This window comes from Budorcas taxicolor, chromosome 10 (genome assembly GCF_023091745.1).
Source record: "Budorcas taxicolor isolate Tak-1 chromosome 10, Takin1.1, whole genome shotgun sequence".
Classification (NCBI taxonomy): Eukaryota; Metazoa; Chordata; class Mammalia; order Artiodactyla; family Bovidae; genus Budorcas; species Budorcas taxicolor.
In genome coordinates, this window is record NC_068919.1 from 100,243,130 (window position 1) to 100,259,225 (window position 16,096).

The window sequence follows — 16,096 nt, forward strand, 5'->3', positions numbered from 1 at the left end:
CAGCCCTGGCGCGCTCGGGGCCCCGTCCCGTCTGCCCCGGGCAGCCTCGCAGGCACCCGCCCGGCGCTGCTCTGGGAAGAGCCCGTGTGCGCAGGAATTACCCACTGCCCGGAGCTCTCTGTCTTCCCTCGGTCCTGAATTGACTCAGGGCTACCTGTTGGCAGAGTTCACTCAGCTTCCGGTTCTTCGAAGCTGTGCCCCTTCCCCAACAATGAAATTAAAAAGAGAAACAACGCAGCTTCACTTCTCAAAGGCCCCGCGCACTGAATGGTGATCTGAACGACTAAACATTCCGCCAGACAGCTGGGCTGGAAACCTTCCATCCCTAACAGGAGAAGGATGCCTGTTTCTCAAGACGAGGCTTGAGCGCTGATGAGGGGTGGTCGGCGACCTCCTCGCACCGGTCCCTGCGCTCTGAGAGCCTCGGGGGCGCGGGCCTGAGCAGCGGGTGAGGAAGGGGAGGAGGGACAGGGCCCCGCATGTTCTCGGAATCCTTAAAACACACGGGCCATTTTCCCTCCACGCCCACCCCTCAAGCCCGGGTCGGGACAATCCCCATCTCCGCTGGAGACGGTCCCGCCTCTGATTTGGGGGGGTGGGCTCCTCACACGGGGCTGTCAAGGGTCTCCCTCCCGCATTCTGGCCCCTGGAGGGCTGCCCCCTCCCCCCGAGTTGGCGGCCTTAGGGGCCACTTAGGTGTCATCCGCCTCCCGCCCGCCACGAGGCCTGCTGCCTGTGGGCTCTGCGGATCAGTAAATTTGGGGGCTGTTCTCTAGCTACTTTCCTTGCTCCCTGTGTGAAAAGGACACTAAGACAGCCAAGTACATCCGGACAAGCCAACCCCCCAGTCCCAAGACGAGCCACGACTCCCAGTGACTTTCAGAGTGCCAAGCACAGCTCAGCCCTGATGGGACGTGCTTTCCTCCTGCAAGGGGGGGTCCTCTCCAGGGAAAGGGTAGGGAAGGACCCCGGAGGCAGGGGGCATGCGCGGCGGCCAGCGTGCGCCAGAGGTGTTGGCGGGGCGCTCAGCAGGCATGCGGGGGGCCGGCTGCAGGCGGGAGGCAGTACCTTCGGGAGGACTACACGGGGAGGCTCCCCACCTGCCCCAACCCCGCCGCTGCACAGTCCTGAGCCCCCCACTCTGCACCGAAGCGCCCGCCCCTGGGGAAAGCGGCTTGTGGACGCGGCCAGGGAGAAGGCTCCCGGCTTGGGCTGCGGTCTCGCTCCCGGACACACACGCCCGGCGTCAGCCCGAGGGCCGCATTACTGACGTGTCCACCTCCTGAGCTGCCATTCAACCTCGTCTAGAGAAAGACATCCTGGAACTAAGTGAACTGCGGCAGCGTCCAGTGTTTGTCGCTCAGTCGTGTCCGACCCTTTATGACCCCGTGGACTGTGGCCTCTGTCGTGGGATTCTCCAAACAGGAACCCTGGGGTGGGTTGACGTGCCCTCCTCCAGGTGATCTTTCTAACCCAGGGATGGAACCTGAGACCCCCACGTTGCACGTAGATTCTTTACCATCTGAGCCCCCAGGGAAGCCCAAACTATTTTTTAAAGAGAATTAACTTTAATTAAAAAAGCAAGAACGTTTACACTTCAACTGCCACCCCTCAAAGGCAGTGGGGCCATCATTAGAGGGACCTTTTCATATATAGATTAAAAAGTGACTTTTTTCTGTTAGGCAGAGGCAGAAGGTAAAGTCAGTCACCACCTCACTGACTGGTCACTTCCTGATCCTGACGGATGTTTTTAAATGTCAGAAAACGCAACGTCAATAATAAGATGCTCACCAGCTCGGCCTAGTCTCTCACTTTGCTTCACCTGAGCGGTGTGTGTTTTACTTAGAATCATTCTCTTCTCTGGGCTCCTAAAGAAAGCAGCACTTTCCTCAGAATCAGTGAAATGAAATGAAGCTGGGGACAAGAGCCGGCACATTCTCGGAGAGAACACCCACCCAGCTCCCCCTCCAGAATGACGACCGCTGGGGTGGGTGCACGGGGCGCCCGGGGGCCTCAGCTCAGGAGTGCGGGCACCGTGGGGGCGGCCTGGCGGCTACCTTCCAGGCCAGCTCTCCCCGCCTGGCCGGTCACTGCCCTCTGGGAGCCACAGGGGCTGGTAGAGGCTTAAAGTCAGGACCAGCTCCTGGTAAGCCACAAAGGCGTCTGTGAACAGCGTGCTCAAGTTGCTTCAGCCGTGTCCGACTCTGCGACCCCACGGACTGTAGCCCGCCAGGCTCCTCTGTCCAGGCAGGAATACTGGAGTGGTCCGCCATTTCCTCTCCAGGGCATCTTCCTGACCCAGAGATCAAATTGGCATCTCTTGGGTTTCCTGCATTACGACTAGTGGCACCTGGGGAGCCCGGGTGTGTGAGCAGAATAGCAAGCAAATTTAGCTCCTCACAGGTGAGGAGTCCAAGGCCAGGAAGGTTAAATGGGTTGCATGGGCCCCTCTGCAGAACTGCCCGCTGAACCCAGATTCCCCTGGCCTTCCAGAGACTGCGGGCTGTTTTTATCAAAAGGGTTAAGACCTCTGTATGAATACGTCAAACCTCATTTTACCGTATGGAAAGGGAATCGCTTTTTCTATGTAGCAAAAAGAGTTGAACCAGAAAGGAATTTTGAGATTCAACTAGTTCCCTCTACCCCAAATCTACAGATGACCCTCGCTGGGAAGCCTAGATGTCTCACACTTTGGGTCAGTCGCCGCGGGGCTGCTGACACCCCCACCGCACGCCTTCCCTTGGGCATTTTTCCTGCAATGCCTCCGCCTGTAGTCCTTCCCAGACAAGCGCTGCCTCCTCCGTATTTAAACCCAAGCTGCAGGCGGGAGCGTTAGAATCTCGCGCGAGCTGGGCCCCGCGAGGAGTGAGCAAGCGGGTGGCAGCTTAGGGTCCAGGCCATCCGAACACTCCCAGGAATCAACAGCCACAACACACACTGCGCGGTGGAGGGTAGCGTGATTCTGGAGACCCTGGGGAAAGTTAATAGATCGGTGAACTACTTACTAACTGAAAAAAGGGAGGGAAAACCATGAAAGTATACTTCTGGAGAGTTGCCTTGGAACAACAAATCAAACCAAAAATTAAAACCAAGAAACAAACATTTGAAAACTCAAAATTAAGGCTAAGAAAGCAAATGGAATTCTCATAACCTTCCAACTGTAAGTCTGGTTGTCTGGGATCAGATTTCAATTCAAGAGTGACATATGTTTTTCCACTAACAATGATTTTTTTTTTAAAGCAAAGGAAGGCCAACTGGGCATTCCCCTCCGTGTTTAAATGTTCCCTCAGCACGTGAAAGCTGACCAATGCATGGACTGGTTTGTTTCCAGGGCAGGAAATTCCAAAGGGAAGGGAAAAATAATCAAACAAGCAATTTTCAGATCTTTCCACACATTAAGCCTCTTCATGATTCCAACAGTTGTAGGGTTGGGCTAGTGATCAATCCTGTGAAGTCAAAGGATTGGGGGTGGGGTGGGATTCATGAAGCTTTAGGTCTAGGCTATCTGTTCTAGGGGAAAGAGCTGGCATTCAAATTTCCTATAATTTTAATCAAGAAATTCTGCCTGTACTAGGCACGTGCACGTGCGGCATGTTTCCCTTCTCTAGCCGAATGCTGTGTTTGTGGCTGGGATGCAACACCTGGTGACCGGTGACCGGCGAGGGGCTCCCTGAGGACGGAAGGTGACTCAGAGCTTTGTGAAGAATAAACAACTGAGCACTGCCTGGTGCATATTATGTTCAGCAGAAAGCCCACAGGGTGCACGCTGCCCTGCCCATTTGCTCATTAATCTGATATCAGGTGTCCCACCGGAAAGGTGGACCTCAGTCCTCAGAGGTTTAAAGGGACACAGGGCGTCTTGGGATGCAAGGAGGTAAATATCGGTGGGTGTGGAGGTAGGTGGCTTTGTTATGCAAACGAGAAGGGGAGGGGTGGTGGGAATATCTAACCTCATTCTGGAACAGTTTTTCTTGTTATTGTTCAGCTGCCAGTCTGTCTGACTCTGCGACCCTGTGGACTGCAGCCTGCCAGGCTTGTCTGTCCATGGGCTTTTCCTGCTGACAATACTGGAGGGGGCTGCCATTTCCTCCTCCAGGGGATCGTCGCCACCCAGGGATCAAACCCACATCTCTTGCACTGGCAGGTGAATTCTCTACAGCTGAGCCACCTGGCTCAGTAAGATTCCGTTTTAAGAACCCCAGCCTCAAGCTGGGCAAAAAATGTAAAAAACAACTTTTCTGGAAAAACCAAAACAGAAAAAAAACCAAAGTTGGCAACTGCTCCTAGTCATTGTATTAAGGGAAAATGTCTATTTTAAGAAGTAGATTAAAAACAGCGTAAGCAGTTTAAAAACATTATCTTCATCTTCCATTTTGTAAAAGTGGGATTGTCATCGAGGCTGAGTTCTGAACAGCTACTACGCAGATAAGTAAGGTCAGAGTGTTTCTTGGTTTAAATGATTTATTTTAGACGATAGTCTCCTTTCTGTGTGTGTGTGTGTGTGCACGTGTGAGTGAGTCTAACACAGCAGGTCGCCATCAGAAATATGAGCACATTAGGGAGAGTACTTTATATGCTGAGGTTTTGCTCAGCATATAACTGAGCGTTCGGACCAAAGATGAGCCCTTATAAATCAGGGATATAGAGATTAAATTTTCTGGCTGTGTTGCAGGTAAAGTGAGCATTAAATAAATGAGTGGAAGAGCAAGGGTGGATCTCCTGGTGAGACCCACATTTAGGGGCCATTTCAGGACTTTATCAACCAGTGTCTCATTTTAATACAGGGATCTTTTTTTTTTTAATTGACAGGACCCAAAACAGACTTTCAAATGTTCCTATTATTTAAAAGCAAGATTATATTAAAACACTGTTCAATTTCCCTGCCTAGATTCATGCCACAAGCCCTACATTTTCTTTCCCTGCAAATGGAAAGCAATTTATAGTCTTACAACCACTGGCCCTGGAGCCACGAGAAGGTATTTCACACACGTGCACACTCTTGAGCCCCAGCTCAGGCCTCCTGAATCGTAAGCTCTGGGGGTCGGACCCAGGGAGCCTGCCGTCTTCAAAGCTCTCTGCGTGACTGTAACACAGCGTAAGCTCTGAGAATCACGTATTTAAAAGGCAGATGACCGATATCTTTACAATGCGACCTTGATTATGACTTACTTGTTGAATTCATTTCTAAATCGAAAACTGGAAATAATTAGGGATGTTCTAATCTGTCGTTTTTAAGAAAATAGGATCTTTATGCATTGATATCAACTCCAGGAAATCACAGGCGTGCTCAAGAGCCAGAGACAGTGTTCTAGAAAAGCTCCCGTTGATCCTGCTCAAGACGGGTTTCCTCTGCGTTCCGGAGGGCAGGGCGGAGCTCAGCAACACTGCCTCCTGCCCCAGGCAGCACCTGGGATTTCAGACTAGCAAGATTTCCTGTCAGTTGGATTTGATGGCATTTGCTACCCAGCTTATCAGTTAGGAAGATTATCAGAAAATAAAACATCAGGCAAATGAAGCAGGTCTAAGAAAGGAAAAAAAAAACAAACATAAACCATGTTTCCACAGAGAGGGCTCCTGGCGGGGCCCCGGGTCACTGACTGAGCGTGCAGCCGGGGGCCACACGAAGGTTTCGGTTTTGGGGTGAGAAGGAGGATGAGGAGACAGAAACAGGTGGAGAGGAGACGCGGTTCTTGGAAGAGAAGAGGAGGAGGAGGAGTCTGACACTAAGAGTGAAAGAGAAAAAAAGGAAAAAGGCAAAAAGCTTTAGAAACACGAAGAAAAAATGAACTAGCTTTTAATACTCACATAAGCTGCAAAGAAAATGAGGTCATGTGATACACAATCATTCCTCTACTTGACAACAGAATACAAGTGCTTTTCGAAGAAAACAAATTTGCTGTTTTTCCACTGGTTATTATCTGTTCTGCAACAACACCATGGAATAAAGATAACTCAGATTTACCTGGGCACAGATTCGGCAGTATGGTCCATCGAAAATAATACGTCTTTAACCTACAGTATCCGCAACATTCTAGAGGGAAAGAAACTCTTTGCTTTTCAATTGGAAAGGATTAGAACTTGACTTTTCCTTGATTTGTTTTTTTATGAGAAGCACTTATATAAAATTTACTTGAACACTAAGGTTTTCCTAGGTGCGGCTGTTGAGGGGCAACCACGGGCCGGGTCCCAGCATGGCAGCAATGGGGTGTCAGTGCAGGGGCTGGGCTGGCTGTCACCTCCTGTCTTCAGCTGGAGAGACCCAGCACGGGAGGGAGGACCACCACGGCGACAGCTGAAAACTTTCCTGGACAAAGTGGGGCAAACTTTCAAGGTGGAAGAATCATTTTACTTCGGATAGGTGTCTGGCAATATCCACCAATGACTAAAGATAAATCCCCTTACTCCACATCCTGTTTTGAAGGCAAAAGGAAGAAAAAAAAATTTTTTTTTCATCCTCTATTTAAGGAACTAACTTATTCCAAAGAAAAAACAATGACTCATAGTTCCAGAGTTGAAAGACTGTCCTTCCGCTGGAGTCTCTTTTGACGGCTAGGGCCTACTGGACGGTAGAGGTGGGGGTGGGGAGAGAAGGGGACCGAGAGGCGGTATTAGGAGGGAAAGCGGATTCTTCACGGGTCGTTCTCACTCTGCCACACCCGCCTAATGAACCCCACGTCCACCCTCTGGCTGCAGTGGGCGTGGCTGGCCCGAGGCTTCTAGACTCGGGCTCCCCTCCTGTGACGGCTCAGATCCGCATCTGGGCAATTGCAGGGGTGGAGACAGGCGTCCCGGCGAGTTACCCACCTTTCAAAACGAACACCGCCAAGCCTGTACTTCACCATGCCCCAGATGTGTGATGAGGGTACCTTGGCTAGACTTTTAAAGAACTCTTATCTGTTTGACACATACATTGAAACTTTAACAGGCAAAATATGATATCTGAGATCTGCCTCAGAATACCTTACAGAAACTAAGTGTTGGACAGCAGAGATAAGGGGAAAAAAAATAGGGACTGTTGGGGGCTAGTGGCAGCTACACGGGGACTCATGGCACTAGTATCTCTGTTTTGGTGTATTTGAAGCTTTTCCACAATAGAAAATTTAAAAATAAATAAAAGGGAAATAAAATTTTAGCTCTAGAAAACAAAAAGGACAATCCAAGGGGGGCTGTGGCTTCGAGAAGGGGTCTCCTGTGCCACAGTGACGGGGTGGGCGGCGTTGTGACCGCGGAGGTCGCCTCCGGGCCGGGCACGCGTCTTCACCCGCTGTGCTCCTGGCAGAGGCTTGGGTCCTTCAGGGCATTTAGAAAATCCACTGATTGTGGAGCTGAAATAAAGCCCCAGGACACTCTCCGCTGACGAAGGCAGGGGGGCTGGGGGACGCGTGAAGGGGCCCCACGGGGGCCGAGCAGCCCAGACACAGTCGGCTGTTTTCAAGTCAAGGGATGTGGGAAATAAGATCTAAGCTTATTTGCATGGAAGGGAAAACCAAAAGCTAATAAAACCGGTTATCTTCAGGAAAAGGCGAGGGAGAAGGGCAGGGAGGAAGCAGGGCATCCCTACGGAACCTTCGGAATCAGAGCTTAAGCTAAATCCGTGGGTCGTTCGGGAGACAGGGGTCCACACAGATGCGCCAATAGGCACTGCTGTCCTCCTGGAACTGCCCACGGGCTCAGCTGAACAAAACTGCCCTTTATTCATCAAGACGGAGGCACCTTTTCCATTTACGGGAGAGTCTGTTGGGTTTTTTTAAGTCTCTTGGATTTAAAGGATCATCTCAGAATGTTCTGCCATCATTTACGACCAGTCTGGCGCTGATAAGGTCTGCTAACATGGCCTTCCATTCTTCCGGCTCCCTAGCCTCCTGGTAAGTCCTGGTGGTGGTAAAACCAACGACTTGGGGCTCCCGGGCAGGGCGGGTAAGAAGCGCCTTGGAGGGGCTCATGTGGCAAGTACAACCACAACACCACAGCAACACGGCCACTGGTCGGCACCTGGGAGCCTGCGCCCCAGCAGTGTGGACCCCACCCCTGCTCAGGATTCAGGGACAGCGGTGCCCACTGCGGACAAGGGCGGCCGCCCACTGCGGACAAGGGCGGCCACCCCCGCTGGGCACGAGACACACCTCACCGGGACGCTGTGGCACCTGAGGCTTCCTCTGCGGAGGGAGCCTCCTGAGGGCTCGGGGTGGGGGGGACGCTCCTGGGGCAACGGGAGAACCAACCCCAAGGGCCTCGCTCATTTTCTCCTACCTGTTCGCACTGTGATGTAGACGAAAGTTTGGGGACCTCGGGGCAAATGAAGACCCCGACCAGCTGGAAGGACAGGGGGTCTGACTTCATACCAGGGTCCTCACAGGGTCCTGGGCGGGGAGGAGGCCCCAGGCGGGTGAGCATCACCTCCCTGTCTTCTCTCCCCGGAGGTCAGAGCCTCGCCTTGTGGGGGCTAAGAGCCCGACCTTCCCTTTTCTGCAGCGAGGGGTCACGCACGTCCCTCCAGTGGGACTGGACCGTGAGCAGAGTCCAGCTCAGGGTCGGCCTGGTTCACATCTAAGCCTGCCAGTGGCTGGCCCTCAGCCCGGGGCCCAGGCCGCTGCAGGGCCGAGCCCCTGTGGCCCTCCCAGCCTGCACCTGGAGCGGCGGCTGGTAAACGGCACTGGCTGAAATCTGCGCTGCTCAGCGCTCTCCTGACCGGGGAGCCCCAGGGCCCTGTGGTCGGGCTTCCTGTGCCAACTTGAGGTCTGGAAAAGGGGGCCTAGCCGGGCAAGGTGGGCAGCTGGGAGAACAGCTCAGGCGAGGACTGCGCCCGGCTCCCGTCCCCGGGGAGAGGCTCTCCAGGGTGACCCCCCGCGCTGGGCTCAGGGCTGCTCTCCGGCTCTTTGCAGGGACTGGGTCAGGACCTGGGGCCGCTGGGGGCGCCCGGAGGTGGACTGAACCACACAGAGCCCCAGGCGGGTGGCGGGGAGGCAGCAAACCCGCTCCCCACGACACCCGGGGTCTGCCTCAGGCTCACAGCTGGACACATCTCAATAGTCCAGGGGTCCGTTGAGTCCTCCAGACGGCCCCCTGAGATGTCAGTATTCCTATCAGAAATTACTTGTCTGCACTTCTGGAGATGACAGCGGTATCTCTACCTGGCCTATACTTAGGCAACTGTAGAAACACAGATGTGAACTGACGTGCTAGTATCTACAGAGAGGCAGGAAGTGCGGCAGGCCTCCTCTGGGGGGTCAGTAGACTCGGAGGCTCAGAACCCACTGCCCCCTCACAGGGGTCCTTTGCGGGGTGGGTGTGTGTTCGTGGGTGCCACGGATGAGACACCGAAACCTTGATTTCAGCAAGTCTGAAATCTACAGAGAGACAAAGAAACACAAAAGCCGAGGGACGCCTGCAGGGGATGGGAAGAGTCTAATTTTAGTTTCGAATTTTTGGCTTCAAGAACAAGGGGAAAAACAGAAAGATTTCAAAGAATTGTGTTGGCAAGGAATAGGACGGCCCCCACCGTGAACACAGGCTTGAAAAAGACCCTGGGGAAAAGGCCCGTCAGACGGCAGATGAGCCAGTTTCCCTGGGGGTGCCTCCCCACCCTGGGCCCGGGGATCTTCACCCCACGGGGCTCGGGGCCGGGCCCCACCCCGCTCCGGTTAACACCGTTTCAGCCCCGCTGCCCGTTCAGTCTCACCTGTCTCGGGATCGCTGAAGTCTGGCAAAGTAATTGTATTAAGCTGTCGTCTGTCAGCGATGGTTCTATCTAAGAGGCTGCTCCCACGTCCAGAATCACTGCAAAACACAGCTGCAAAGGTCAGTCATTGGAAGGTGGGCGGGGGAAGGAACGAGGAGCACCTGATCCCCACGCCCGAATTGCGTTTCTGACGTTCTTCGGCACCTCGTCACCTGTCACCACGCATCCAGCTTTCCCTGGGCCGGCTTCCTTTCAGCATCCGTATCCCCAGTGCGGCTCAAGCCGCGCCTGCGGGCCTGAGCTAGTGCGGGAAATGAAACGTGGAGCCAGTGTCTCCCCGCCAACGGGGGCTCACTGCTGGGCACCCGCGCTGGGCGCCAGGCTCGCCGGGCCCATGAGTGCGCCATCCTCCCGTTGCCTTACGGAACCCGCACTCAGTACGTATGCTTCCAGCCGGTGGCGGCCCAGAAAGACCACCCGGGGCATCTCGATAAGCCGCTGAGGCCCGGGTCCTGCCCGACCCAACAGATCAGAAGTGCTGGCGTTCAAAGCTCCCCTTGGTTCCAACGCGGAGCCGAATTCAAGAACCACTGGGCCCTACTTTTCAAAGGCTATCACAGCCACGGCCTCGTTTGGGTCCTGAGAACAAGCCTTTATCATCAATAATGCGGTCGAGGCCTCTGACTAATGAACAAGGGAGAAGCTGTGTGAGGCTGCACACGGGACAGGGGGCTGGCAGAGAGCCCCCAGCCAGCGCTCCTGAGCAGGAGGCAGCCTCAGGAAGGGCACTGCGGGTCCTGCCAGCAGCCTCCCAGCTGGCGCCCCCAACCAGCGTCCCGCACTGAGCCTCGCAGGCTGCTCCTGCAAAACGGGACTGGCCACCCCTCAGGTGAGTCACGGGGAGACCACACAGGCCACTCACTCACAGCCCTTGGCTCACACTGCTCCCCTCTAACTGCAGAAGCCTGCAAGCAAAAACAATGAAAACCGCCTTCTTCTTTTTCCTCCATCACGATACTCTATCAAAGATGCATATTTGTGTCTTGAGGTTTGAGCCTAATGCTTTTCTTTCAATCCTTTTCTTTTGTTTTTAAATCTGGGGGCTCTACGGATGATTTTTTTAGTTGTTGTTGTCAAGAAATTCAACTTTGACAATAAAGGGACACGATTTCCTTCCTCTCTGCAGCTGTTGCTAAAAGTGGTACCAACAAGATTTGCTATGAAACTTAATATGGTTTGCAGGCTGTAATTTCCATGTCCAGTGAGGTAGTCAGAGAAATCCACAGGAAACAGAAGGAAACTTGCTTCAGTACAGACTGTTTGTCAGCCTATACTTATGACATCACTGGATACATGTTTTTTGGAAACTATTCTATTAGTTATTTCCATGTCTCAGAAACAATAAATGTCTCTGAGCAGAAGACAGCATGAAAGTCTGTGCAAACAAGCATTAATCACATCACCAACTGAATGTTTCTGGCATTGTTCTGTTCAGGCATGTATTTTTAATATAAATATTACAAAAATACGATAAAAATTTGGCAAAGAGTTAATCATCTGAATGTTGCTATAGGTCCCCACCTAGGAGTTTTGGGAAGATATGATCTCAAAATATAGTGATAGTTTTCATCACCTTGGGGATTCCAGGACACAGTGAGGTGCTGGAATTGCAAAGGAAGGATGTGCCTAGGTTTTCAGTGAACTGAACCTTGGTAAGAGGATGGGAACTGTCTGTCCCAGGCTTCCCACTGCACCAAGTTTCAGAGCACAGGGCTGGCTGCTGCGTGCTGTGTTGCATCCTGGAACCCAGCCGGCCCAGGAGTCTGGGTTCCTTCCTACATCTGTCCCTGATGGTTGGTCACTCTGAGCAAGGCCACTTCCTGTGTGCTTCGGGGACTTCCCTGTGAGATGAGGAAGATTGTCTTCCAACGTACGCACAAGTCAGGCTGAACTGAGGTCATGCAGACACAGCATTCAGAAGAGTGACAACTCCTGGGCACACACCTCAGAGGTGCTTATAAGTACCGTGCTTGCAAATGTCACATGACGGCAGGTTTGAGGAAGCCGAGTTAAGGACCTCCAACCCCAGGTGTTAGAAACCCCAACTAAGACAAAATCTTGACTTACAAAGATCACTCAGTAAGCTGTTGACCTGTTTCTCTCCCACCAGCTGAGAAACTACGTACGGTTGTATTCCTTCCTTTATCTCCACCGTATATAGGCAAGAGTAACTAGTCTGAACGGAGACGGAGACGCTTTTGTCTCCACCCTGACTTAGTGACTAAGAATCCCGCTGGACGCTTTAAGCAGGTCCAGTTCTTGGCTTACATGCCGCAGACTCTGCCTTCACCGTGACCCACAGGAGGAGGGAGAAGGGGCCGGGGAGGCCTGGCCGGCCCTCGAGGCGGCTTAGCGCTCGCGCTCTGGCCTGTCCCCCCGTGAGCCCTCCTCTCTCTGGGACACGTGTGCTTGGGCTCCTCTGCGGACCACCTCCCCCGATGGCCCCGCCACCTCGGCTCCTCTCTGGCTTGCCCTTAGGTGCCAGGACCCCCTCCCAAGGAGGCTGGCAGAAAGGAAGGGAAAACCATTCCCGGCAACGGTGTCAGTAGAAGGTTTAGAGAAAGAAAACCAGAAGGAGCCTCAAATCCACTGCCCATGAGCTGCAGGGACCCACACGTGGAGATGGACGTGTCTGGGAGCTCCTGCGCCCCTAAGTCAGGACTGAAAGTCCAGAGTAAACTCTCCTGATGGTTGAGCTGTTCTGGAAACCGGAAACTTCTCTAACTGCAAGAGGAAAGCTGGTGGGGGGCTGGGAGTTGGATACTAGAGTTCATCACCGCTTTGTCGCTTCCTGGCTCTGAGATAGTGCCAGGTACATGATGAATACTGGATGTAACAGGGGGCCTTGGAGCGGAAACTGGAGCATTTCCCAGGCGTCTTCAGGCAGGATCACACAAACAAGGCAAGTCCCTTCACTTCCGAACTCAGCTTTCTCATCAGTAAAAAGGGTCTGACAGAACGCAACAGCTGCCCATTTTCTGGGGCTGCTCTGAAAAGGCATGAGAGCGCACTGTGCAAAAAGAAAATCTCCTCCGAAATACGGGGGACTACCAGCATTAAGAAGAGGCGGCGAGGACACACAGAAGAACTACACAAAAAAGATCTTCACGACCCAGATAACCACGATGATGTGATCCCTCCTAGAGCCAGACATCCCGGAGTGCGAAGTCAAGTGGGCCTTAGGAAGCATCACTACGAACAAAGCTAGTGGAGGTGATGGAATTCCAGCTGAGCTATTTCAAATCCTGAAAGATGATGCTGTGAAAGTGCTGTACTCAATATGCTTGGAAAACTCAGCAGTGGCCACAGGACTGGAAAAAGTCAGTTTTCATTCCAATCCCAAAGAAAAGAAATGCCAAGGAATGTTCTAACTACTGCACAATTGCACTCATCTCACACGCTAGTAAAGTAATGTTCAAAATTCTCCAAGCCAGGCTTCAGCAATACGTGACCCGTGAACTTTCAGTTGTTCAAGCTGGTTTTACAAAAGGCAGAGGAACCAGAGATCAAATTGCCAACATCCGTTGGATCATTGTTTTTCAATGAGAGTTCCAGAAAAACATCTTTATTGATTATGCCAAAGCCTTTGACTGTGTGGATCACAATCAACTGTGGAAAATTCTGAAAGAGATGGGAATACCAGACCATCTTACCTGCCTCCTGAGAAATCTGTATGCAGGTCAAGAAGCGGTTAGAACCAGATATGGAACAACAGACTGGTTCCAAATAGGAAAAGGAGTACGTCAAGGCTGTATACTGTCACCGAGCTTATTTAACTTATATGCAGAGCACATCATGAGAAATGCTGGGCTAGATGAAGCACAAGCAGAATCAAGATTGCTGGGAGAAATAGCAATAACCTCAGATATGGACGTGACACCACACTTATGGCAGAAAGCAAAGAAGAACTAAAAAGCCTCTCGATGAAAGTGAAAGTGGAGACTGAAAAAGTTGGCTTAAAACTCAACATTCAGAAAACTAAGATCATGGCATCTGGTCCCATCACTTCATGGCAAATAGATGGGGAAACAATGGAAACAGTGACAGACTTTATTTTAGGAGCTCCAAAATCACTGCAGATGGTGACTGCAGCCATGAAATTAAAAGACGCTTGCTCCTTGGAAGAAAGGCTATGAGAAACCTAGGCAGCATATTAAAAAGCAGAGACACTATTTTTCTAACAAAGGTCCATCTAGTCAAAACAATGGTTTTTCCAGTAGTCATGTATGGATGTGAGAGCTGGACTATAAAGAAAGCTGAGTGCCAAAGAATTGATACTTTTGAACTGTGGTGTTGGAGGAGACTCTTGAGAGTCCCTTGGACAGCAAGGAGATCCAATCAGTCCATCCTAAAGAAATCAGTCCTGAATATCCATTGAAAGGACTGATGCTGAAGGTGAAACTCCAATCATTTGGCCACCTGATAAGAAGAACTGACAAATTTGAAAAAAACCTGATGCTGGGAAAGATTGAAGGTGGGAGGAGAAGGGGATGACAGAGGATGAGATGGCTGGATGGCATCACTGACTCAATGGACATGAGTTTGAGTGAACTCCGGGCTGCGGTGAAGGACAGGGGGGCCTGGCGTGCTGCAGGCCACGGTGTCACAAGGAGTCGGACACGACTGAGCGACTGAGCTGGTTAGCGTGAAATGGGGTTTCCCGTTCCCAGCTGAGGTTACAGCAAAGAACTTGTCCTTTTTCCCTTTCAACACTTACGTGCTATGCATTAATGTGATTGAAATGGGACTTAGGAAGAAAAAGTTTCCTTCCAATCATGTGACTACATGATGGATGGTCCAAGTGGTGGCGACAAGAGGGAGAAGAGTGGTTAACAATAAGAAACCAAAGGCAAAGAAGCTGGCTGTCGACTGAGAGAGGGGCATAGGCGGTGGGGAGGGCCTGGATGTTCAGCAGACCGGGGTCTGAATCAAAGATGTACCAGTTGTTTAGCTGAGAAAACTAGGGCAAGATCTGTAACCTCACGCAGCTTCACTTTTTTTTTGTTTATAAAGTGGAATGAACAGCAGCCGTCTGGCAAGGCTGAGACATGGCTTGAGAAGAACGTATAAACAGCCTGGCCCGGCAGCAGAGAGACGGGGAAGTGCTTCCACGCCGGGAGGCTGCTGGACTGTCTAGTGAGGCTCTGGCCGAAGTCACTCGGTCTTGAGTGGCCAGGTCAACACTTGCGAGAACAGCCGGAGCTGTGCGCTTCCCCGAGAGAGGAGGCAGACCATGAGGCGGGTTTCTGTCCCAAAGGCAAGCGCAACCTTGCAGGCCTCAGGAAGTCCGCCCAGGTTTCTGCAGTGACCGGCACTCTGCCAGGCGCACGCCGAGGAGAACGCCCTGCCCCCTGCGCTCACGGGAGCTGTGGCCTGAGCTGGGGGTGTGGCTCTCCCTCAGGCCAAAGTTAACAGGAGGGGCAGGTTGCAGAGAACACTCAGCGAGGTCCGGCCGCAGTCTGGCCCTGCGATGCCCCAGGGTCGTCCTCTGTGCCCTTGTGTTCCCGGCTCTGGAGGCCCGTGCCAGCCCCCAGGGGGGTTTGTAGGGGTGGGAGCAGGGGGGAGACCCTGAGGGTGAGAAGAGACCTCCCCACGAGGCATCCTAGACCCAAGGGGCGCCTGAGCCCCAAGTCATCGAGGCCCTCCTGCAGCCGGAAGCCAGCCTCCTGCAGCCAGGGGGCTTTCTGCTTCCCAGGCAGGGCTGCCTCTCACCCACCTGCTCATGGGCCTCTGGCCTTTTCTAGAACCCTGTGTGACCCGACTGGGGCTGCCGGGCCCAGAGCTGCCCTGATCTGGGGACCGCGGGGCGCTGCCCTCCCAAGCCCTCCCCCGCCCAGCCCCGTACTGTGCCCCCTTTGTGCCAGGGCTGCATCCTCCGACGGCGCGGGGAGGGCGGCTAAAGCTGCGCAGCGGGGAGGGCCACAGGAGAAGCGCTTTATTTCTATCCCAGAGAAAATACAGTTAGAAGAGCAACAGGAAGACCTGCCGCCCCTCCCCCGAGGCACCTCTCCCCCCAGGCACCCCTCCCCCCCGAGGCACCCCACCCCACCCCCCACCCCGCCCCATCCTCCCTGCCCCGCAGCCAGGCTCCACCCTGCGCCGCCAGAAGATCCTCCGGGAGACGGAGGAAGCATGCACACAGCCCAGGCATTTGGTGAAGTATTTTTAAAGAGCTTTCCGATTCTGCTATTTTTTTTTTTTCTCCTCACATTCAATATTCTTGGTTGCTACGTGGGAGGAAATGTGGGGAGGTGGGAGAGGTGTGGAGAACAGAGGGGAAATTGGCAACATGGGAGCTGGTGGATTTCTTTCCTCATTTCTCCGGGGCACAGACAAAGGCATGAGCTCCAGCGGGAA

General features: G+C 52.9%; 1 protein-coding gene across 9 annotated transcripts in view; it reads right to left on the reverse strand.

The window, feature by feature from the left end:
* Positions 1 to 16,096, reverse strand: part of TTC7B (tetratricopeptide repeat domain 7B) — a 267,251-nt gene that overhangs the window by 40,514 nt on the left and 210,641 nt on the right. For 5 of the 9 annotated variants that reach the window (XR_008199968.1, XM_052646209.1, XM_052646212.1 and 2 more), the window contains exons 17-19: positions 9,680 to 9,777; positions 5,553 to 5,723; positions 3,006 to 3,056 (exon numbers count right to left, since the gene is read on the reverse strand). The exons of 1 other annotated variant lie outside the window; for it this stretch is intronic. Coding sequence is in view for 7 of the 8 variants with exons in the window: in XM_052646209.1 (XP_052502169.1) it covers positions 3,006 to 3,056; positions 5,553 to 5,723; positions 9,680 to 9,777 (320 nt within the window). In the remaining variant the exon portion in view is untranslated. The remainder of the gene's footprint in view (positions 1 to 3,005; positions 3,057 to 5,552; positions 5,724 to 9,679; positions 9,778 to 16,096) is intronic. 3 more of the 9 variants (XM_052646211.1, XM_052646210.1, XM_052646213.1) reach the window with 3 other exon arrangements.